General features: G+C 40.1%; 1 protein-coding gene across 1 annotated transcript in view; it reads left to right on the forward strand.

Moving 5' to 3' along the window:
• The first annotated feature begins 1,758 nt into the window (after positions 1 to 1,758).
• Positions 1,759 to 23,198, forward strand: part of ADGRL4 (adhesion G protein-coupled receptor L4) — a 72,960-nt gene continuing 51,520 nt past the window's right edge. Inside the window, exons 1-2 of the mRNA XM_059478169.1 lie at positions 1,759 to 2,149; positions 3,573 to 3,722. Of these exons, the coding sequence (XP_059334152.1) occupies positions 2,128 to 2,149; positions 3,573 to 3,722 (172 nt within the window). The 5' untranslated portion in view covers positions 1,759 to 2,127. The remainder of the gene's footprint in view (positions 2,150 to 3,572; positions 3,723 to 23,198) is intronic.

Raw genomic sequence — 23,198 nt, forward strand, 5'->3', positions numbered from 1 at the left:
GGTGCTAGCATGTGCCTTTTCAGCAAAAAGAAAATGAGGCATTCACCTCCCAATATTAAGATTGTGGGGTATTTTTCTGAGTCATCCACAATTTCTCCTGTCTCCTTAGGCCTTTAATTAGAAAAGGAGTTAAAGTTTTTTACTATAAATTTACTATCACTGGGCTTATGAAATTGCTCTCCAAGCCTATCTGGACACTCCTTGCAGAATGCTGGTGTCTAGACAAAATTGAAATGTACATCCCTGAGTGGTAAAAATGTGTTTCCAGCTCTTAATGCCTGAATCTTAGGTTGTAACTTCTTGTTCTCTTGCTTCCTGTCAAAATCTTTTCGCTTGATTTTGGGGAGAAATAAGACACAGAACAATAACATTTATTTTCTGCATTATAGGTTTCCATCCCCTATTACTCCACTGAAGTTTAGCAGCAGGATTTGTAAGTTAGTACAGACCAGCTGAGCTTACAGTACATGCCAGCACACGGGACAGGACAGGACGTGCAGATCAAAGCTGTCCTCAGGTCATCTGATTTTGTGTTCTTCTGTGGCCCCATGCATTAGATTATGGGAAAACTTAAGAAAACAAACAAATTCCTAGTCCCTTCCTCTCATGCCCTTTAAGTCCTCCCCCCATCACAAAGTCAAACAGGAGGGAAAAAGTCTTCCTACACCTGGACCCTTTGTTCACTACTCTGCAGTTCGTCAAAAATTAACATCCGGTTCCTGGAGCTTCCTCTCTGTTTACCAAGGTGCTCCAGAAGTATTTTGTGCCAACCAGACACCTACGTGCTATTCCTGCATGCCTCACACCTCCCTGGCCTAAGTAGAGCCTTACTCACTGAGGCTGGAATATGGTGATGAGCAAATAGTTCCCAAAATTTTAGAAAAAAGTGTTGCCAGATCTAGAGATAATTCCCAAGAGCAGACTGATGCTCTCCCATCAGGTACTCACCAAAGCCCCAGCCTCTAGTCAGACATGATATATTTTGTCACAGTGACCTTCCACAGCCTCTTGGGTTTTATTTACCTTAGAGAGATTCTCCATTCTCCCAGCAGCATGGCTGTTTGTGCACATCCCTCAGGTTGCAGCTATAAGGACAGGCACACGTCATTGCTTCAGTTTTACAGTGCTTCAACATGAGAGTCATCATCTCCAGCAAGCTGGGAAATGACTGTAGGCACATTGTCCCTCGCAAGATTAGAGAAAATATTGGCATATCAATGCATGATACAAGTACATGCTGAAGTCTCTTCAGGATGCTGTAATGAGAATAGAGCTGCTCTCGAGTTAAACACAAAGACATGCCAAATGCCGTATTGAACATATCTTATTACACAACCCATGAACTCCTAGAAATTTGGTCTCCTTCAGTTCCTGAGCTTCCTGCCTCTTTCCTCCCTGCCTATGTCTTTGTTTTCCCCACAAAGCAGAGTTCAGTGATTTCCTGTACCTCCCTCACATCCCATTACCCTTAAAGAAACATTGCTTGACTGCAGTAAAGATCCATCTCAAAACTGAAGAAAGCGGTAAGAACCACAGCAGTCAGCCAAGATTGATTCCAAACATGAGTCTCAGGGCTCACATGTACTCATGTCAGCAGGAAAAGGTGGAAGGAAGCATGCAGACCATTACCTCCGAGCCCGTAAACACCCAGCAAGTCACTGTTCTCCCCCACCTCTTCCTCACCCTCCCTCATCTGCTCCACCTGCTGCTCCTGCACTGCCAGCAGGCTGCAGCCACCCCTGCCAGCTGCACCTTCCCCCTGCCCCAGCCACTCTCCCAAACAGCTCCATGCTCCCCTAACCTCCTCACCCCGGAATCCTCTCCGATATCCTCCGCCAGACGCAGCCTCTCGTTTCCCTTTTGCTTTCTCACTGCCTTCCTGCTTGCCAGCAGACCAGCTCCTCAGCCCCTCCTGACCCTTCCTGTCCTGCCTGAGAGCCTCAGGAACTTTTGGAAGCGTGAGGCTTGGCACAGAGGGCAGAGTCAGGGCTGTGCCTGTACCGGGACATCGCTCTCCCCACGGTCCTATGTGCGTATTTTGCACATGGTCGTATATTTTAAAGCAGGGAGTTTTCTTCTCTGACACAGGGGCTCTGCACCGGGCACTGCACAGCAACAGCATCACCAATGAAACTGCTTCCATTCCTAGGTAGGTGAAACCTCTGTTTCTGGGGAGTGTGTGCCAGGTGAGAAGGGAGTGGGATCTAACAAGGAGAAAGCATTATATTGGGGGTGGTTGAAACCTGCTGGGTACACAGGACTGGAAATCCCTGCAGCTTTGGTCAGAGTTGCTGTTGGATTTGGTAATTGCATGGTTAGGATCATCCCACAACCAAACCCAAAACACCAGTCCTTATCTCACTGTGGCTTTGGTACCGAAAAAACCCCAGAAACATTGTGAGTTTCTGTGCATTTTTTGTATGTTTTTTTCCTTCTCTCTCTCTCCATCTGCTTGGGAAATTTTTAGATTTCACATGCTGAAAACAGTAAAATGACAACAGAATCAACAGGTTTCTGTTTTAATCCCTGTGGAAGACAGTCTCTCCTCTCAGAAACACAGAGAAAATGTGAAATTTGTTGATATCTAAATTGACTTGGATTATATACAATAATTTAAAAATTGTGTGCAATTTTAAGTCTTTTGAATTTTTCATGAAGTCCTAATTTTTTCAAGAAAACAACACCTCTGTGAGATTTCATGCGGCAATGAAACTGTAACACTGGGCTAGCAAATATCCAGAATGACATTTAGGTAGGGAAAAGCAGAACTGCAGGGAAAGACAGCACCCAGAATGATCTTTGTGTTCTGCAACTTTCATTATGTCCTCCCACTAACAATTTGTAAACTACAAATTAAAAAAACTTACTTTCATTTCTGAGCTAAATGCCTTATATCTACCAATTGTAGGGTGTGTGTGATCGTACAGTGATCTGTAAGTGTTCTCAAAAGAAGAGATTCCTTTTTTCTTGTATGCATTCATACAATGGGAAAGTAGTTATGGTGTTTTGAGACATTAAATTTAAATAATTTGCCACACTGTAAATAACTTTTAAACCCTGCTATCATAATGATGTAAATATGTGATATTTCATCTTAATCTACCAAACCATGCCTATGTTTTAGCTTCAGAAGTATGGGAGTGCTTATAAGAACAAAAAGTGAGATCAGGGGAACATTCTTTGGTATTTTTCCCTGGGACATGTAGGGCAGTTTGGATTTCGCTCCATACATAATTCAGAGTGCAAATGAATGCCTGGGCTTTACTGGAAACTACTAGAGAGCTTTGAAAGCCATTGAAATGGTTCCCCCTCAATCACTGAGTGACTTCTATGCTGTTTACCAATTTTTTACTGGTTGAGAACACATTTGAGTTGTTTATCTGTGGTATCTGCTGTTCTACCAAAGACGCCCCTGTAGCTGGTGGCCCTTGCCCTATCCTGCAGTACAACAGTCTGTGATGATGTTTACTGGAATACACCCATTTTGTGGAAACCTTTGGCCCAGATCTCATTTTAGAGCTCAGAAAAAAGGTTTTAGATAATGAAAGAAGTCTGATTTTCCTTTGTTCCAGTTTTGATTTCCAGTCTGCTGGACTATGGCTGCACTTCTCCAAGCTGCAACATGACATGCCACAAAGATGCCAGGTGTGAAGTTCAGGGTGGGACAACAGGCTGCTACTGTTCCCAAGGATACACAGGAAATGGCATAACAGTCTGTAAAGGTAAACAGATTTTACCTATACTTTTCTTTATGTGCTCACTTGAAAAACTTACTCAAGAGCCCACTAGTTCAAGGATTACACTTTATGTCACAGCAGTATCCTACGCTAATATGTCTTCAAAGCCAAAAACTTTAATATTTTCTGAGAAATTGTACAAATCGTGCTCATCTTGGTCTTTTGATACAGCTTGCCTTGTATCTCAGTTGAGTATGACCTGTTTTCCAGCTTTTCTTTTCCATGAGAGCTGCTAACTAATCTTTGCTGATTTACCTTCAGCAATTTCCCTTGTGACTCAGTATTTCTGCAGTTAGGGCTGGTGTGGTGGCTACTGCACAGCCCTCAGCTCCCTCCTCACACACACAGCACTTGGCCACGCTTCCCAGCAGCTGGTCACCATCAAGTAACAGCTCCTGGGCTGCTCTAGGAAAACAAGGAGGTGTGTATGCCACAGAGACATGCCAGTGGTGATTTCTGTACTACAGAGAAATATTCCAGAAATCCTATTAAGCAATCTACTTTAGGATGACTCTGTCTTTCAGCTAAAGAAAAGGATATTTTCCCCACCTTCGTATTTGAGTTTTCCTCCACTATGAATAGGTCTAATATTTATTTTCCCTGTTAGGTATGGTTATGTCTAGCTGCAGACAGCTGGAATTAATCTTGTCAGTTTTCAGTATAGTGATAAGCAGTTAGGAGAAGTAACCATTTACCAGGCCAGTTTTTGTGTTTCAAGCATCTTGGGAAATTTAGCAGTTACTACTTAGTAGTAACCCTTTGGTGTGGTATGAGTGTAGGAAAGCAGCCCACAGGTATTTTGGAGTTCTGTAGCTTATTTGCCATGCTGTGCTTGGAAGTATGTTTGTTTAAGAAGATTTAGAATGCAAAAGACTTTTTTCTAAGGCCTTCTTTTTTGTTTATAAGGTGTGAATGTTTAAAGAGAAATATAGATGTATAAAATAACAAAAAATGAGGAATCACATAATCATAGAATAATTTAGTTTAGAAGAGACTTCTGTAGGTCATCTGGTCCAGCTCCCCACTCAGAGCAGGTTCAACCTAGAGCAGGCAGCTTAGGGCTTTGGCCAGCTGAGTTTTGAGTATCTCCAAGGATGAAACCTGCACCTCTCTGGGCCCTTGTTTCAATGTCTGACCAATTGTGAAAATGTTTTTTCTGATATCTGCTTGAGGTTTCTCTCATTGCAGCTTGTATCTTTCCCTTCCCATGTGCACTTACCACTGTACATGTCTAATAATAGTTTAGCTTCATCTCCTCCATAAGCCCTCATGACCTCCCATTGAGTAGAGTAGGCAGCATTATTATTTGCCCTTTGCCTTCCCTTCTAAAGTCTGAACAAACACTCTTCTGTCAGTCTCTTCTTTGCATCAAGTTTCATATAGTTTCTAAATAAATTGCTTGAATTTAATGCTAACCTTGCTGTGATGGGTTAATCATTATTTGTCTATCAAGCTGGACAAAAGAAAGTAAGAAATGGCCTTCACAACACCGGTTTTGTTCTTGCACTGGTTCAATTGTAGCACCATGAAAGTCAGCTGGTGTGAATAATAAGTGCACATCATGTTTGCAGAGTCAAGGGCCTACACTTGTGAATAATGCAGAGAAAGAAGAAAAACAAGTCAATTTTAACAATACTGCCTGGCATAAATCAAACTAGCATTTACTTACCTGGCATCATCTGGTACCCACTACATTGTCTGTACTGGTCTAGAAAGTCTGAAATTATGAATAATCAATTTGCAGTAAGAATACCTATTGTTCTCACTGCCATGATTGATGTTCTTAAACCCATCCATTATACATGCACCTATTAAAATGTTATTAAATCCAAATTTGTGAGGACAAATTTATCTTGCCTTTCATGCTCTTTTTCTTTTTCATACAATACCTTTTTCTTACTTTCCCTTTTATCGTATTTTCTTAGAGAAATCTACATTCAAATTTCATAAAAAACATTAATTTAGTACTTAAAGAAAATTCAGTGCAGTTAAATATGCATTCACAAATCTTGTAAATCCATTAATTGTTTATTAAGAATTGTACTCAGTGTTTAAAAACTCAGTCTTTTAAATAAAATTTCCAAAGTCAGTCGAGGCAAACAAGATACTAGATGTGCTTGTGGTGTATTGCAGTCAAGTGGCAATGGTTTGAAGCAAGTCTCATGTCTGGAGACCAACATTTTCTCTGGTAAAACACCTCAACAGCCACCAAAGTCACTTACCCTCCAGCAAAGCTCATATCAGAGCAGTGTGGCTGCTGGCCCTGAAAGCGAGACAATGTTCTCTAGGGCAGTATGAAACACAGTGCATTTCTAATATTGTGCAGTAGTCCTCTAATAGCATAAAAAATTAACCAGAATTTTAATTGGGTAGGTTCTATAAAGGATTAGAAATGTAGGCTACACCCTATCATGAATAGTTTAAAGCTGTGAAGACGTAAAGCAAAGCCTCAGTTGTTAAATGATGTATGAGATCTTGCTGTTCTGTGTGGCAAAATCAGCAGGTGTGTGTGCTGTTCTAGAGATAGATTCCCATTTTTATTCAGTTAATAATCTTAGGCTTTCACAATGATAGCGCAGTCACCTTCAAAGGAGATCATCAATTATGTGCTAATACAGGCATTTTAGAAAGAGCCTATGTAGTACATTATGTTTACATATTTGCCCTTTTTGTTATTTAGATAAGCTGTGAGAGTCATAATTACTGTCAACAACATCAGTAATTTTGCATAATGTAGAACCAACTTCTTCATTGTGGTTATCCTGGTAGACAATTAAACCAGAACAGTCATTGTTTAGAGGCTTTATTCTGAAACAAGCAATTCAAATTCTTCCTCCTTATAAACATGTTGAACAGAAAATCTTAGTTTTCAGGTTAGTCCTCTTAAGCTTTCATGGCTGAGAAACTCTTCATTTTTATTTATAGGTACATTCTTACAGTGAAAGGTTTACATTTGTTTCTCTACTTTCACTTACTTGTAACACCTCTTAAATACTTGTAAAAGTTATTTCTTTGCTAGCCCTGTCTTTTCACTGTGACACACTTAGACATTTTCCCTTGAGTTTTCTGTGCTGCAAAAGGCAATAATGTCCTCTTACATTTATTTCCTAGCACCATTATTGATGAATCATGAATCACTGATGTCAACATACCTTAGGAATGGGGTTTGTTAGTTTTGACTTTGCTCCCTTTGCCATCTGGCTAAGTGACTGCAGAGAGCTCAAGATTATTGGATTTGCTGTGTATAGATAAAGACACATAGATACGAATTTAATTTCCTGGTGTCAAAGTCATGGCTTTTAAAATAATTATCCTTTTACAATCTTTCCCACAAGGTTTCAACCACTTTAAATTAGGTCATATTTTGGACTTTCTGAAGGCATACTTTGGCCACTCTAACAAAAAGCTAATCCTCTTCATAATCTCATTGTCTTCAGCAAGAATATATGCAGGAATGCACATAGTCAGGAGAATAACTGATTGTGGTATCTGGCCTCTTTTATATACTGGAATTATAACTTACAGAGCAATAAATTCCCTCTGTACAGAAAACCATAAATGAGTCACCTTGTCAAGTTTTACACCTCTGAGGTACAAAATACTATCCCAGTCTCCTTACCTCTTCTTTTGTATTTATATTCCTTGCTTTATGTAGTATTAAATAAGAGAGAATGACCTCTGATAGTACATCTATTTGCTTTTTAGGGCTGTTCTTGGGCAGATGTGTATTCTGCTTGTAATTCACAAGGCTTTAGCTTCACAATATCATACACATAATTGAAATAACATGGGCTAAAACTCTTGGCAAAAAAAAAATAAAGATATACCCAGAAACAACTGATTTATAGACAAGTTAACTTCCTCTCATGCAAAAATGCCACGGATTTTTTACAGATAAATAGTATATATTTGCCATTTGTGTAAGAAGAGTTGGACATATAAATTAGGTGTTGTTCATAATTCCAGCTTTCTTCTGAAAGAAAATTAAAGGAAACTAACAAAATTTTTGATCCTTTTGAAAAGATAAGGGTAGCAGTAAAACTTCATAGAAGCCAATATTTTATTTTTAAAACAAAGGGGAAAATGAGTTGGCATCAGTGATGCTTTCCTAAGCAGCTCTGCTGTTTCAAATGCTGGCTGCTTCTTGATTGCTGACTGCCAATTTGCTGCTTTGCTGGCACACTGCAGGAAATTAAAGTAAACAGTGTGATCACAGTGTTTACTTTAACTTTGTAAAATACGGAAGGAAAATGAAGCAGCGCTGTTTGTTCCAGGAGGGTAGGCAGGCAAGCAGGAAAAGCCTGAACACAATATCCCTCCCAGATATCCCTACACAATATTCCCTTGTAAATGTCACTTGCAAATTATACTGCAAGATTAATCAGTGTCATTTGTAAAATAGTTACAGCTCTTCCAGAAATATTGAGCAAGGACTTAGGCTGTCAGAGAAATTTTCTATTGGGGCAAGGCAGTAACTCTGTTTCTGAAGTGCACTGTAGGAGGATTTATCATTTTACAGAGGTAAAAAGTACATCAGTGCAAAGTGGTATTTTGTATCAAAATACAGAATCCCTGTTAGAACACAGGGCAATTTGTGTAAATCCAGCTGAATCAAATTGAAAGCATGCTCAATATCTGAACACAAACATATTTTCTTGCTTTATGGAGGGTCAAAATACCAAGTCTCTGGCTTTTGCTGTCTATAAAAAGAAGTTTTTTTGTGAGACCTCAGTTCCTTGTCCTAACATGATGCTGCTGAGTCCCACCATTGACTTTTATTGCAATCACTGAATTTGTTTGGATTCACTGGTGTCATTGTTGCCATTCTGCAGTACCCAATTTGTCTATAGTTTTTATGGAGGGAATTTTTATTTTCAAATTAAAATGACCCTCTAAAACCGCTGTGTATAATCATTTTATTCTATCCAAAATTGTTCATCAATAGAAAATTATTTAATTCAAATGTTGATTCACCAAAGGAGATTTTTTTTTTTAAACAGCAGGCATACATCACTGGATGTCACTTCTGTGTTTACCAAATAGTCTGAAATCACTGATATGGAAGATCCAATCCACACATTTCCTAAATTCATTTCACTGCTATCAGTTACCACAAGCTATAAAAAGGCAAATTGCAGCTGCTCTAACATAGCACAGCAGGAGAAAGATATGCCTTAGCCAAACACTAACAGGGCTCAACTCAGCGTGTGACAGCTTGGAAAACTTGGGATGTGCTATACAGGGGGCCAAAGAAGATCGCTGATTCCCAGCCCTTTTGACATGCTCCTTGCCCTTTTTCCATTCCCCTTCTCCTCCTGCACCTTCCAATCTCTTCTTCTTTGCCTCTATATTCTGCTGGAGCTTTTACATGGTTTCAGGGAAGAAGCAGGAATCACCTTTTAATTCAGAATTCCTACTGGAGATTTAGGTGTTGGGCATTTTGGTGATCCTAAGATTTGTCGGGAGGCACCATTCTGTTTGTTACATATTTAGGTATAATATTTAACTTAGCCCATGGCTTCAGGGTTCCTCTTCAGGGGTCAGAAGGTTTTCTTCCTTTGTGTCTTCTTTGGTAATGATGCAGCTGAATGGTTTTTTACTTTCCATGAAGTGCAGAGATTGCCTGCTGAGCTGTGAGATGTTAACCAGCTGAGGTATCTTGATTTCACATTCCAGATTAAACCTGTAGGCAGATCACGGAATTGAAAAGTCTGGATAAATTAACTGGGAGGATTTGATTTTCTGGTGCATAACAGTCCACCTGCCTAGGAAAGTGCTGATGTTAACGTTAACATGGCAGGCTCCTGGCCATTTGGGGACCTATGGCTTTATGTCTGTCTTTTGCCTTTTCATGTGCAAGATGTCACACTTTCTGTGAATTTGGGAAGGGCTTGATGGCTGTGATGTCCATGGGCTGCTGGGGACTAACCAGCTGTTGTATGGTTGCCTTCCAGCCACAAAGGATGGAGTTATGTTTATGTTCCTGAAAATAACCATATCCTTGGCTAACAGTATTAGTCAAAACAGCTTCTGTAGCCTTGAATTTATTTTCATAGCTATATTCAAATTAGTTTTTAGCTGAATTTTTTAAGAGTAGGTCAGGAATTTGAAGGGGGAGCATGTGTTACAGCACTGCCTGGTGATGGATGAGAACGTGAGTCAGGAAGAAAGCAGTGCAGGATGTCTGGAGTAACAATACAACCCTGCTGAATAAGGCATGGTGGAGGTGTCTGTCTTACTCCAATTGTCTTACCTCTGTAAATGGCTGAGTGTGGAATCACAGAGAGTGACATGGTTCTCCCAGGAAAATCCTGGGAAGCTGTGTAGGAGCTGCGGGAAACTTAGAGGAAAGAATTCAAACAATTATTATCTGTCTTTCTGCAACCACTGTTTATAGCTATGGCTCTCCAGAGTGTGATATTCATAGTTCACCAATAGTGGGAGAGAAGATTCCTAAAGGCCAAACAGGTCTTAGGTCCACCATTGTTTCTATAGGAACTGTAGATTTCTAATAATAAAGTGTCTTTTCATGGCTCCTGACCACCTTTGGCTGTCCCTGATACCCCTTAGGTGATAGCTGAGTCCATCAAATTTTGACTCAAAGCGTTTTAAGCATCCAAAATGTCAATTCCAAAAATGAAGAAATCACTCCCAGTTTCCCACTCAAATGAGAGACAGAGGATCTTCAGAGAGTTAAGATCTTCTTCCTACTGCCAGAAAACACAGTTCACCTGGGCCAAAGACACAGCCCACAATAACTATTTTTAAGATTGACCTAACTTTTAGAAGCCCCGGACAAAGTCCATTTTAGGGACTTTTTAGATAGATTCATTACATTCTCAGATTTGAGCCAAAAAATAATAAAAGAAAAAATCTCTATTTCTTTTATGTGTTTTGTTTACATTTTCTTGAAATGGTACTTTGAGCATGACTAAAATACAGTAATGCATTTTTTAAAGAACCAGAAAGAAAAAAAAACTTCCTCTTGTTATATCTTTAATCACAACCAGACTCTCTTTTAAATTAGTCCTGTTTGCATCTAAAAGAAGTTTTTAAAATGTGTGTAGATGATGAGGTAGAAAAGAGTAATTTATCTCTCTCAAAAATTTACCCAAACTTTTAGGCTGATTATCTGCACTTGGATGGTTTCTTACTTGTTTAATTCAAAATGTGTTTTAACCCTTGCCAAATAACGCTAATTTCCTTTCTTGAGAAAATACTCCTTTCATCCTGCTTTATGGTACTAAGAATCAATATGTTACATGTTCAGAGGATGTGGGAAAACTCATTTAAGGAGCTATAAACTTGTTATTTCAGAGTTTGCTTACTTTGTGTTTACCAGAGATATGATTCCCTTCCTGTGTCTCTGACATCTGAAGTAGTCCCAGGAGGTCCAACGGTAACAATATGTTCTTCTCACTTGCTGTTTTCAAGTAAAAGGATGAAAAGTATTTCCTGAACATGTATACTCATACATGTATATTAAATGTGCACAACCATGCACACAGGAACCTGTGTATAAGTAGGCATGTGAATCAAAGCGGAATTTTCTATGAAAAAAAAGTAAGGTAATCTCAAAATTGTCAGTTTTACTCATTCTGTGGCTGTATAGTCAAACTTAGTTTTTGTTAAGGGAAGAACAAGATTTATTGTAAAGAAATTGCTTCCATAAATTCCATTTCCTTGAGACTTCTCAGCCTAGGCTTGCCCATGGCAGAGGCTGCTGCAGCCATCAGACTGTGCAGCTGCCTTTGGGCTGTGAAGTCAGTGTCACCCACAAAACAAGGGATGCATCATCAGGAATTACACACATGAGATGATGTCAGTTCTACACAGCTCCACTGATTTACATGTAATAATAGCCCACTAATCTCCTATATTCATTTTACTTTTTTCTCTGTAACTCTATAAACTATGAACTCTATGAATTCTCTAACCCATAGAGCTCAATTGCAGAAAAGTGTTTTCTTTGGGATTTTTTTTGTGCCTTGTTTTTAATTGTTGTTTTTTATTTTCTTCTGCCAAAAGATGCTGGCCAGGAGTGGTGAAGTTGTATGTAACCACATTTGAAATGTGTAATTTATCTAGGATGATATGCTGGTGCACAATTTTTCTGTGTATGACTGTGAAAAATTGCCGACTGAGCTGCTGGCAGAGCGAATATCAAACCCAGCTCAGCCCTGTGTGTATGAAAGAGTTTAAGAAGGTAATTGACACTTTGGACCTCTATTTGCCAAAGAAAGAGATAATGACGTTCTCCAAGAAGATTAGAATCTAACCAAACATTGTGCTCTAAATATAGAGCACAAAGCCAGGTGATGTTTGTGAAAATGCTGCTGGGCTGCAGGAGAGGGAGGGGGCTGAAGGACTGCAATTTTGCACTGTATATTTTTTAGGTACACAGATTTAATTTAGAGATTATGGCTTGAAAATGAAATTTACAGTATGTGTGTTTTTCGGCGATAAGAAATTGATTTTGTGACCTTGGTGCACACTAATTGAAATATCTGGCACAGTGTTTTGCTGAGGTTAAAGGAAGCCATACATGCCTGGAGCCGCATTCTCCTTTCACCTTGAACTGTGTGGTTAATCACAGCCCCAATCAGGGCCAGGAAGGAAGCTGATGTTTCACTGGGGTACAAGGAAGCTGAATAATCTCTGCTCATTGTCTAAGGGATAGCTGCTTGTGTGATTACTTCTGGCTGGGCTTAGGAGAGTCACGATTACTTTAAAATGGAGAATTCTGGTGCAATTAACGTTCAGGGAGAGCCAGAGGCCAGAGCCCCAGCAGCTGTGGTGGCACAGCTGGAGCAGACACAGTGAAGTGCAGGGGTGTCTCCTTCCACCTGCCCACCACAACCCTGGCTGCGCCTTGGGGTGAGACACCTCTGTCCTGTGCTCTGTGCCCCTGTGCCGGGACAGGAAACGGGGAAAAGGTTCTCTGGCTGTGTCCTGTGTGTGCTGTTCCATGGCATGGAGCCCTCTGCCCCTGGATGGCTCCTCCTGTGTATTCTCCTGCTCTGAGGGCTGGTTGCAGCACTGAGGAACAGCAGCCATGTCCCAAGGGACTCTGTTTGTAGGGGTTTGGTTGAATATGCTTCATTTAACTGGGTTTCTGCCTTAGCTTGGACATGTACAACTGTGACACTCTGAGATTGTCTAAATAATGGTGTGGTAGGGTGTCCCATTATTTTGCTTATTATTTAATGTTACACATTTGCTAGGTTGGCACAGGATCTTGTTTTTCAAAAAGGAGAATGAAAGCTCCTGAAAAGCCTTGACAATAAATGGTTATTTGTTCAAAACAGCCAAGTCTAATCTTTGTTTATGTTACTAGGCTTCATGTAATGGTGTTGCAATAAAGAAAAACAGTTCTTCAGGATATGCACTGGCTTTTATGTTTTATTGTAATGAAAGCTAGGCACATAGGCAGCAATCTACATAAGTTACAGTGAGGGAGAACATAAGCTTGGATGGTGACTTGCATGTTTATATATTTACTTTTTATTTGTTGCAAAGTGCCTGAATCTCAATTTTTAAAAAATGTGAAATTAGCCTGAGGTATTGCAGATTTTATCCCCAGAATTTTACCAGTGGGAGACGAAGAGAAAAGGTGAATTCATCCTACACTGGGAGACCACTGCTTCCCTCTGCCCCATCTGTGCAGATGAGCTGTGGGTCTGCTCCCACAGCCACTGTCCTGTCCTGTCATGCTCAGTCCCCAGCTGGGACAGAGCACAGACATCTTCACTGCCCTCCTAATGTTCTCGTGAGTTTTGGGTACCCCCAAAGCTCAAAAGGGCTGAGGGTAACCCAGGCTTGGCCCACAGAGTGTGATGGCAGGCAAGGGAGATATTGCAGCAATAATCTCTGCATCCCATGACAGTCTTCACCTCTGATCCCTGTAACACCAGAGGCCCTAAAGAAACTCCAGAGAAGCTTCAAGGTGTTGTCATGGGCTGAAAGAGAAATTCAGTTAAGCTCTGCAGGCCTGAATAGGAGCTCTGAGTCCTGCATTTTTAGCTTGTGGTGATGAGAAAGGAGTAGGTGGAAAATTGTATTACAATGAAGGCTTTGCCTTACTTTTTCTCTTGAATAAATCATTTTCATGGGGAACATTGATCCCAAGGAAGCCCTACCTTTCCAAAATCAGCCTGTGAGGAGTTCAGAAGGGAGAGGAAAGTGGAGATACTCAGACAGACAGTTTCAGGCCCTTTGTTCCTATCCAAAATGTTCCATTATTTAGAGCTATGATGAAGCATGCATCAATTCATAAATATGACCCACTGTGCAATATAAAAAATATCAATATTTCTCTCCCATTGTGTCAGGGATATCTGGTGCATACAGAAAGACTTTCATCTCCTTAGCTACCACAGAGAAAATGGGAAAGGCAAACAGCCTTCAAAAGTGACTCAAAAGCAGAGATGAGGAGAAGTTTCTAAAACTTAACACAGCTTTTGATCTGAGCAGATCAAAATACAAAATGTGCAGGACAGCACATTGTAAACTATGCAGAACTACAATTTGGCTTCTTTTTCAATGTTGTCATGCAAATCTTGCTATGGTGATTCCACAACTCTTTCATCATACTCAGATTTATTATTAAAACCTAGGAAACTCATAGTGAAGCTGCCTTTAGAAAATGAGGTCACTTCAGGGATGCATCATACAGCCTCACTGGTCTCACAGAAGTCACATACTCAGTCCTAGGTATGTTGGGACACAGCAGTGGGTTACACAAGTGTTGAGCTCCATTTATACCACTTTGCACACACAAGGTCTGGCGTTTAGGTGGATGTCAAAGGAGAGGCTGGAATAATATTTACACAGCTGAAGACTGAAGAAAAAAAGAACTGCTAACTGAACTTTTTGTATTTCCTACTGAATAAACAGGTAGTATGTTAATACCACCAAATGCTTCTTGTTTGAGCAGAGGGATGTGCTATAAAACCTCTGAGCTTTATTCTCTGCTCTTAGAGAAAGCTACTGCAGCTTTCATTAGCTGTAAACAGCTCTTGAATTATTACTCAAGTTTTGGCCTTAGACTGATCACCCTACAGGAAACTTTTAACCTGGCAATGGCACATTACCCTCAAGGAATGCCATGCAGACAGCCACATCCCATTTTGAGCTTGATATTCAAGCCAGTAAGGAGTCTGTGCTGCAATGTGGACACCTGGCTTTGGGAGCTGCGAGGGAAATCCAGGAGCAGAGCTATTGCTGCCTTCACTGGCAGTGTGGTAAAAATAGAGCTGCTACTTCTGTTCCTGCAGCAGCAAGCAGAGGCAGGAGCACAGATGAGTACAGTCAGGTGTTTTATCAGGGTTTCCTGCAGAAGGGGTGATGCTGGTGACATTCCTCCAGCAGGGAGGTAGGTGACTTACGATTGAGTCTCGCTAGCCACAATGGCTCTTGGACACAAAGCCACAGTGAGGGATGGATTTTCCAAAGGAATATATGTTGAGGATTTTTGAACTGTCTGGCTCTATCTGAGGTGCCTAAAGGAGGACTGAGTTGTTTCAAAAGAATACTCCCAGTTGTGGATGCCAAGCAATTGAAAATCTGTCCCTGAAGTGCCTTTTATTTTCCTACCATCTGATGGCAGTTTGGGTTTTTGATTGATTTATTTCTTTATTTTTAACTGTAAAGACCTTTTAATTAGGGAGAGGAACTATGTGAATGAGCTGGAGCTGCTGGTGGTAGCAGCTCCTTGCCATTAGAGATTGGGTCATTAAATAAGTAGATAATATCCTCCTTATTGAGGAGATTTAGAAAATCATAAGGACTTTGCATTATTACAGTGTTTAGCATTCACAAATGGAGTAAAAAACCCCATAATGGCAATTTTAATTAGCTGCAATGCATGTGGAGGGTTCTTTTCTTTCTTTGAACAGCCAAACACTAAACAATTCCTAAATCCCTCCTTGTTACTTATGTTTTCTTCTTGGTGGTTAAAAACCCCATAAAGCAGAAATTGAAGACTTGGTATTAAAATACTTACTGACAGCTCCATTCAAAACATCCTTTCAAACAGTGCTATATCACATTGTGATTCATCTGCTATTCTGATAGAGTTGCTTTAACAAGCACCTTCCTTCTTAGTTAGAACCCATCTCTTTTTACTGGAAAATTCTTCCTTTAAACACTTTACTGAACCTCTGCTGTAAACAAGCCTTTCTTCCTCTGGAGCTGTACTGTTTGTGCTGCAAAACACATGTGGCCCCTAAAAAGCACGGTGACAGGCTTTTTGGCATGAAAAGGAGAAAAGAGCAAGAGAAAGAAACCCTGGCATTTTTCCCCTCCTCACCTGTGTTGTAGGGGTGCAAGCACCGTGTGAAACCAGCCCAGGCCAGGAACATCCTGGGGATGGAGTGGTCCCCAGTGCATTTCCCTGTCGGAGCTTGAAGTTAGAATTATTTACAGTCACTTTAACAGGACAACAGCTGCTCTTTACCTAAAGATGAGCCAAGAGCACTGAAAGAATTTGGATCTGAATTGCAGATGGATGGGTTTCAATTTGATTCAAGTAGCTGGACTGCATGATTCTGTACTGTAAGCTCTCAAAGTCAGAGCTTGAGAGAAAAATCATTAATTTGGAAGCTGATACCCTGAAAGACTTTTATGAAGCAATATATTTTCATAGCAGACACAGATCAATTTAAAAGTAGTAATCAAGAGCCATGTGCTACGTGTTCACAGACAAAAAATGTAGGGAATCCAGCCAGAGCCAGACACTTAACATTCAGAGCATTCAGACTAGCACTGAAGATATTGCCTCTATGGAAAATAGTAGGGTTCAGAATTAAAGTATTGTGAATTTGTGAGATGATCACAATGTTGTGCAGACATAAAGATGCTGCCAGATTGCTGCCAGAAACTAGCTCAACATAACTTTTCCAGGCAAATTTGTGTTTAACTTCTGTAGAAACTTTGGAGAAAGGAAGAGTCTCTATAAATATTTGACTGAAAAGATGTGTTAAATTCTTGAGAAAAGAGAAAAAATTATAGGATAACCCATTAAAAACACTTTTTATCATATTTGAAAGGCATTCTCTAAATTTTAAGTCACTATACAAGTTTTCATCACATGAGATTCAGGTCCTGGTCCTTACCAGTCCTAAGAATTTTTAGGTGTAGCATTTGCTTAAAAATAAAGCATCCACATATTAGTGTTTTATGTCATGCAAATAATTGCATTGTGTAAAAGCAAAATTTATATTTAATTGGAAAGTACTACAGCTAAACTCCTCCTGGAAATTTTTAACTTTGCTCCCTAAGTAGTCTCTTTGGCAATACTTACATGAAAAAAATAGAAGCCACTAGCAGTGATAGGTATTTCAAAAGGTGGATTAAAATCATCTCTTATCAGCTCCTCAACCATTTGGGATTTGTGCTTGGAGCCAGGCATGGTTTTCGTTCCTCTGCTGAAGTCGTCCTCTGCCATGACTTAAAGCAGCCTGAAGAGACTTTTGTATGTGTTATATACACTTTCTTAGGTTGATTTTGCTCTAGTTTTCCATATCAGTGTTTACCAGTCAGGAAAGAAAGTAGGGAATAGTACAATCTTTGATGGACACCTTTGTTTTAGCTGACATGTTCAGGTTTTTGGTGTGCCATGGTCTAACTCCAGCCAGCAACTCAGCCCCACACAGCAGCTGCTTTGCTTTCCCCAGTGGGGCAGGAGAGAGAATCAGAAAAATAAAAGTAAGAAAACTTGGGGGTTGAAAAAAATACAGTTTTACAAGAACAGCAAGAGTCATGCACACAAGGAAAGCAAAAAAGCGCTTTCATTCACCACTCCCATGAGCAAGCATGTGTTCAGTCATTCCAGGACAGCAGGGCTCCTTCATCTGTAACTCAGAAAAACAAAAGCCATCTCTCTGAATGTCCCCCCCTTCCACCTTCCTCCAGCTACTCATGCTGAGCATGACACAAGCTGTTAAGGAATGGTGTCATGCAGTTACGCACTCTGCACATATTGTCACTAAGGATAATATAATAAGGATAACAGATAAGGACAGGGGCATATTTTCATAGGTGTTTCCATAGCACACAGAGCACAGTGCTTAGAAAAAATCTTATTTTTCATGAGGAGCCTGGTCCAGTGAAAGCCTGCTCATAGCTGAGGGGTTACAACTAACTCTTCATGGTCCCTTCCAACACAAACCATTATCTGGTGATTCTATGATTCTGTAGCATAGGACCTATGGGGCACATGCAGAATTAATTTTTGCTTTTACCCCTCTTGGCAGATTCCATTTGGGTGTATTGTTTTGCTTGTGAAGAGTGAAATTCCTAAAAAGGCCTCTGTGTCAATTTTTACTACTTCTGTTCTCATCATGTTGATAGTATATGCAAAGAAATCATACAAAGAAAATGGTCAGTTTTTTACCACTGGTTTCTCCGCAGAAAAGAGATGTTATATTTTATATATATGTTAGATGTTTTATGAAGACATATGCCTCTGTATTACATTGCTACGTGCTACTCTGTAGCATGAAACCATACAAAATCTTCGAAAACTGCAAACTTTGAAATTTCTTGAGACTAGAAAATAACAATATCTGGCATCTTTGGAGAAATGTTACAACTAATAATTGCCTCCTAGCTGATTTTGTTGTTATTTCTCTGCTCCTGCCTTTGACAGTCCAGCTGCTTTTGGCTGGACTTTCAGTGGCCTCCCATTATTATCAGCTGGGGCATAAAACCTTTCCTCACATATTTGTATAGCTGAGTCTGGTCACAGACTCTCCCCATTCCCATCCTCTCTGCTTTCCCTCCATAGAATAACTCTGTCCTGACTGATATTGAAAGCATCTAGTAATTTAGTATCATCCACGAATTTAATTCTCAGAATGTTCTTCTCTTTTTCCAGAGCATTAGGAAATATGTAAAATGAGACTGGGCTTAACACCAGCTCCTGGGGAAGCCCACTGGGTACCCCTCCACAGCTCAGTGCAGAGCTCTTTGTCATCACCCATTGTCCTTTGTTTACATTCCTGCAGCCAGTTTGCAATCCCCATGGCAGCACTCTTACCCAAGACATCATAAGATATTTTTCTAATAAGATTTTGTGAGCCACTGTATCAAATGCTGTGCTATATCCCAGAGATGTTGTACTTTCAGCCATTGCTGAGATTCACGTCTAAGGTTTTCAGGAAAAGGGAGTAGGAAATCCCAACTCCTACACTTCAGCAATGAGAATCTCATGTGAGAAGTGCCACCAGAAAATGAGGAATGGCAGAGAGGTGGGACTAGCTGCATTAAGGACATACAGCCAGAAGGAAAGGACAGAAAGGCACAGCTGATAGCAGGGGAGGGCTGCCATGGTGGAACAGAAGGAAAGAGAAGGGTAAGACAAAGAGTATCAAAACTGGGAATCAACTTGATGGGGGAATACTGGAGCTGTCAGCTCTAAGGGAGGACCTCTAAGCTGTCATTCATTCAGTGATTTTGTTTGATTCTCTTCAAACCAGGAGCCATGCCTTAGTCTCCTTCATAATAATTCTTCTGCTGCTGTTTGCATCACATGCTACTTGGAGGTTTAGGAAAAAATTTCAAAAATATCCAGCAATTCTCTGGATTAATTCAGATGGAGGCATCTTGTGTGTGCACTGTGCAGTTTGTATCTGCAGGACATCTCTTCTCATGCCATCAGGGCCATGTGGATTGGTGGGGACAGGAGCTTTTGCTCTCATAGCCTCAAGTTTGGGACTTGTCCCTTACTCAAAACAGAAATACATGGACAGATCTTGCACTGGCTTTACCAAGAGCTATTCCTGCCTGAGAATGGCAAGATCACACTGAGGATCAAATCCTCTTTCTGAAGGGATTACAGTTCCTGCCAAATATGTGACATGGTTCAGTTTCAAGCACATACAAAATAAATCTCCATCAAGACAGACATTTAACAGTGGCTTAGTATCCAGGACTGTCATGGGAGAGAGCTCTCAGCATCCAATCCAGCAGGATCTTCTGGCCAAGGTCTTCAAGACCTTGAGATCTACCTCTCTTAAATAATTTATAGGGATAATATCTAATGAAGCTTTTGTATTAATTTATATGTATTGCACAAGTGTGGATAAGAAGAGTTACATTTTTGAGGGAGATTACTTCTGAGAAGCCACTTACAAACATACCAGTTTTCCTTCCTGTCAACTCTTGTCACTGCTTGCAAATCTTCACTCTCTTCTTTGTGTCACTTACCCATGTTCTTCCTTGGGCTTTAAAATGTATTCATCAAAGAGATAACAGATTTAGCTTTGAACATCACCAAGGATTATCCTGTGAAAACAATACTACTGAAGACATGTGATGGCTGATTTGTAAGTCATGTGTGGGCACTTAATGCATATTACAAAAATTTCAGTCCAGCTCCTGGGGAAAAAAAAGAAGAAAAAGAAGCAATATAATCTCACTCAAGAGCAAGAAGCTCTTCCTCTTGCAAGAAGCAGTATAATCTTGCTCTGTTTCTGGCAGTGGTGGGTGCCTGTTCTGAGAGTTCCCAAGAGTCATACTTCCTGTGCTGGGACAGTCAGAGGCAAATGCTGTCATTTCCACTCTGGAAACTAACTGCTAATATAGTTAATACCCTGCACAGAGTACTCACATAGGAAAGTATGGGTAATAGTGTCACGAGATTTTTTTCCCTTATGAAAATATGCAAAAACAAAAGAAGAAAGAAAAGAAAAGGGTGTTTTAAACCAGATATGCCAGCCTTAAATATTTTGCAGCACCTTCCTCCTCAGGAAATTAAGAATATTTAAAGCAGACTAACTTAGGGGTGTGTTGGCATGGCTGTGTGATCCCAAGATCCAATCCATACTTCAAGATTGCACCAACTGGAAAATGCTCTCATGAATAAAATAATATGGAATAAAGTGTTGTTTATGGTTTCTTTTCTCAGCAGATTAGCTATGTACATCTTGTAACACAGGCTGACTTTGTGGAATATCAAGCACTTCTAGAAACCTGTTTGAAAATAAATTACATTATCCACCCAAAGCAATATCAGAAATGTCCCAGAGTCTGCACTATCTTAATGTTGATTTAAAATCATATATTCATATTACCATTTTATGTCTAGTAAAGCAATGTGATTGAGCCTTTCTTTTGCCAAAGTTGTATTATCTCATTTCTCTGAGTTAGGTAAACTGTAATGTGTCTGCTTTACAGATGGGTAAACTTAGCATAAAGAGAGGAAAGCCTCTGCTTTGAGTTCAGAAAGCCTAAATATGAGCACTTTCATCTATATTGGTCAGTCGCAGTGGCAGTGGCTCCTAAAATGAGCTTCTTTCCAGTCATTTATATGACAGATTATTTTACTTTAAACAATTCTTGGATAAAATATATTAGGTGTCCCTAGGGCAGGGACCTGAAATCAAGAGTGGCACATGAGGCATTGCCTGCCCAGCTGCAGAGATGCTCTCCTGGGCTCGGGGGGATCGAGCTGCTCTTGGCACCTGGAGCAGCCAGGTAGGAGGGATGGGGTGAAGCTCTGCTCAGGCACTGCCTGCAGCTGGGTGGTTGGTGTGCTTCTCAGGATGAGGACAGGGCAGGTTTGTTTAGGACTCCTTCCTGCTAAAACACTGCTGATGAAGAGGACATTGCCATTACCTCCATGTCTTTCTCCTTCTTGCTGTGTTTGAATAAAAGTGACTGCTACTATGCTGATCATAGCACAAGCTCCCATAGGTGTTTATAGGACCCCAACCCTTTGGAAATGAGTTTTCAGTGGAATTGAGGCATCATTACAAAATAAAGACTGCCCCACTAATTGTTGGCGGGGTCAAGACAGTCCTGACCGTATCAAGAATCAGAGCACGACATTTGTCAAAGTACTTTTGGTGCCAAAATTCCTTTTTCAAGTTGTGATTAAAGAAGGAAGTAATCACAGAGAAAGGAAATAGAGTACCCCAGTCAGTAGCCAGTCTTTTCCAGCTAGCATTTTGAGAAATGCTGTATAAATTACAGGCATGTAAATTACAGCTAGTATTATGAAACATTGGACCTGCGGGGGGTTTTAACCTGCATATATGGAACAGCCAACATACTGTTTCCATCATTTTAATAACCTATATAGAGCAGGTGGCTGATGCAGTTAATGCTGGCATCATTTTTCTTTCCCTATGTGATTTGCTGTGATGACAGTTCTGTCATTTCATTTTGACTATTTAAGGCTATTAGGAAGCATTTTTGGATAATCATGCACAACAGGTATTTTCAAGCATGCCTAAAGCATATAGGGTGTCATCACCTTTCACACTGCATATTTCTAAATAAGTATATAATATATTCTTTGTTAATCAATGAGAAAACTATGGACAAGATCACCAGCTGTGATAAACTGCCTAGATTCATTTAGTTAGATGGAGTTATACTCTTTTGTTCCAGATGGAGATCAAGTCCAACATCATACAATTGCAAACATTTCAAAGAAGTGAAACATTTCTAAGATCATTGAAATACATATTTTACATTTCAAAGATAAAATACCAATATGTCATCAAACCATTTAATTTTCTTCCAAGTCTGAAAGTAAATTGACGAGACATCAGCAATTGGCAGGAGAACAAATGAAACATATTGAAAGAGGCAATTTGGTGGTGTTGAGGGAGGCAGATGTGTCAGTTTTACATCTGCTTCAGCAAAGTCCTTGTTGTTGTTTTTCTCCCTCCACCTTTCAAAAAATATTTCATTAGCTAAAGGTTTCATTATTAGATAAATGAATAATCCTTGATAAATGTCCAAGTAGCACTTTGTTCATTGAAAAGCCCCTTTGATCTCCATGCTGTGATTCAGGCAGTCGCTGTTCGTTTGTGGAAGTTTCTGACTTTTTTTCTCAGAACTCATCACACCTGACACACACAAGGTTTCAATTGCAGCTGAGTAGTTTCCTGGGCCCCAATACTCCAGATGCCAATCTACTACCTCTCTCCTGAACTAGCTATTAAAAGGGAAGGAAGTGGAAACAGCACTGAGATTTCCACTGACAGTCTGTTTCAGTCTATAGGCAGACATGGCAGAGAAGCAGCAGAAGGAAGAAAAAAAGAAGGAAGGGTAAGTGCTCCCGTGTTTTTAAATGCAGAAAGCAAGGTGGGATCCTTATACAGTTATTTTCTCTGTGAAGCAGGTAGACAGGTATGAGCTAAGTCTGTCAGCAGGTGTTAGTCAGAGCTGCAAGACTGAAGTGTGTCAGAAGCTGCTGTTTGAAGAAATATGTACTGGTAATGAAATGAGTGATTCCCTGCCGTTGGCTTTGCCTTGATTTTTTGCTGGTCTCTGTCTTCTTTGTTAATCATCTGTCACATTCTTCTGAAGAGGTTTTCAGAAATGCATCAACAAAACAAGGAGGCACAATTATTTAACTCAATATTTTATGAATTTTCAAGAGATTTGATAGGCATTGTGCCCAGGGTGTGTCTGAAAAATTGAAATACCAAAAAAATTCATAAGATT

This window comes from Ammospiza nelsoni, chromosome 9 (genome assembly GCF_027579445.1).
Source record: "Ammospiza nelsoni isolate bAmmNel1 chromosome 9, bAmmNel1.pri, whole genome shotgun sequence".
In the NCBI taxonomy this organism is placed as follows: Eukaryota; Metazoa; Chordata; class Aves; order Passeriformes; family Passerellidae; genus Ammospiza; species Ammospiza nelsoni.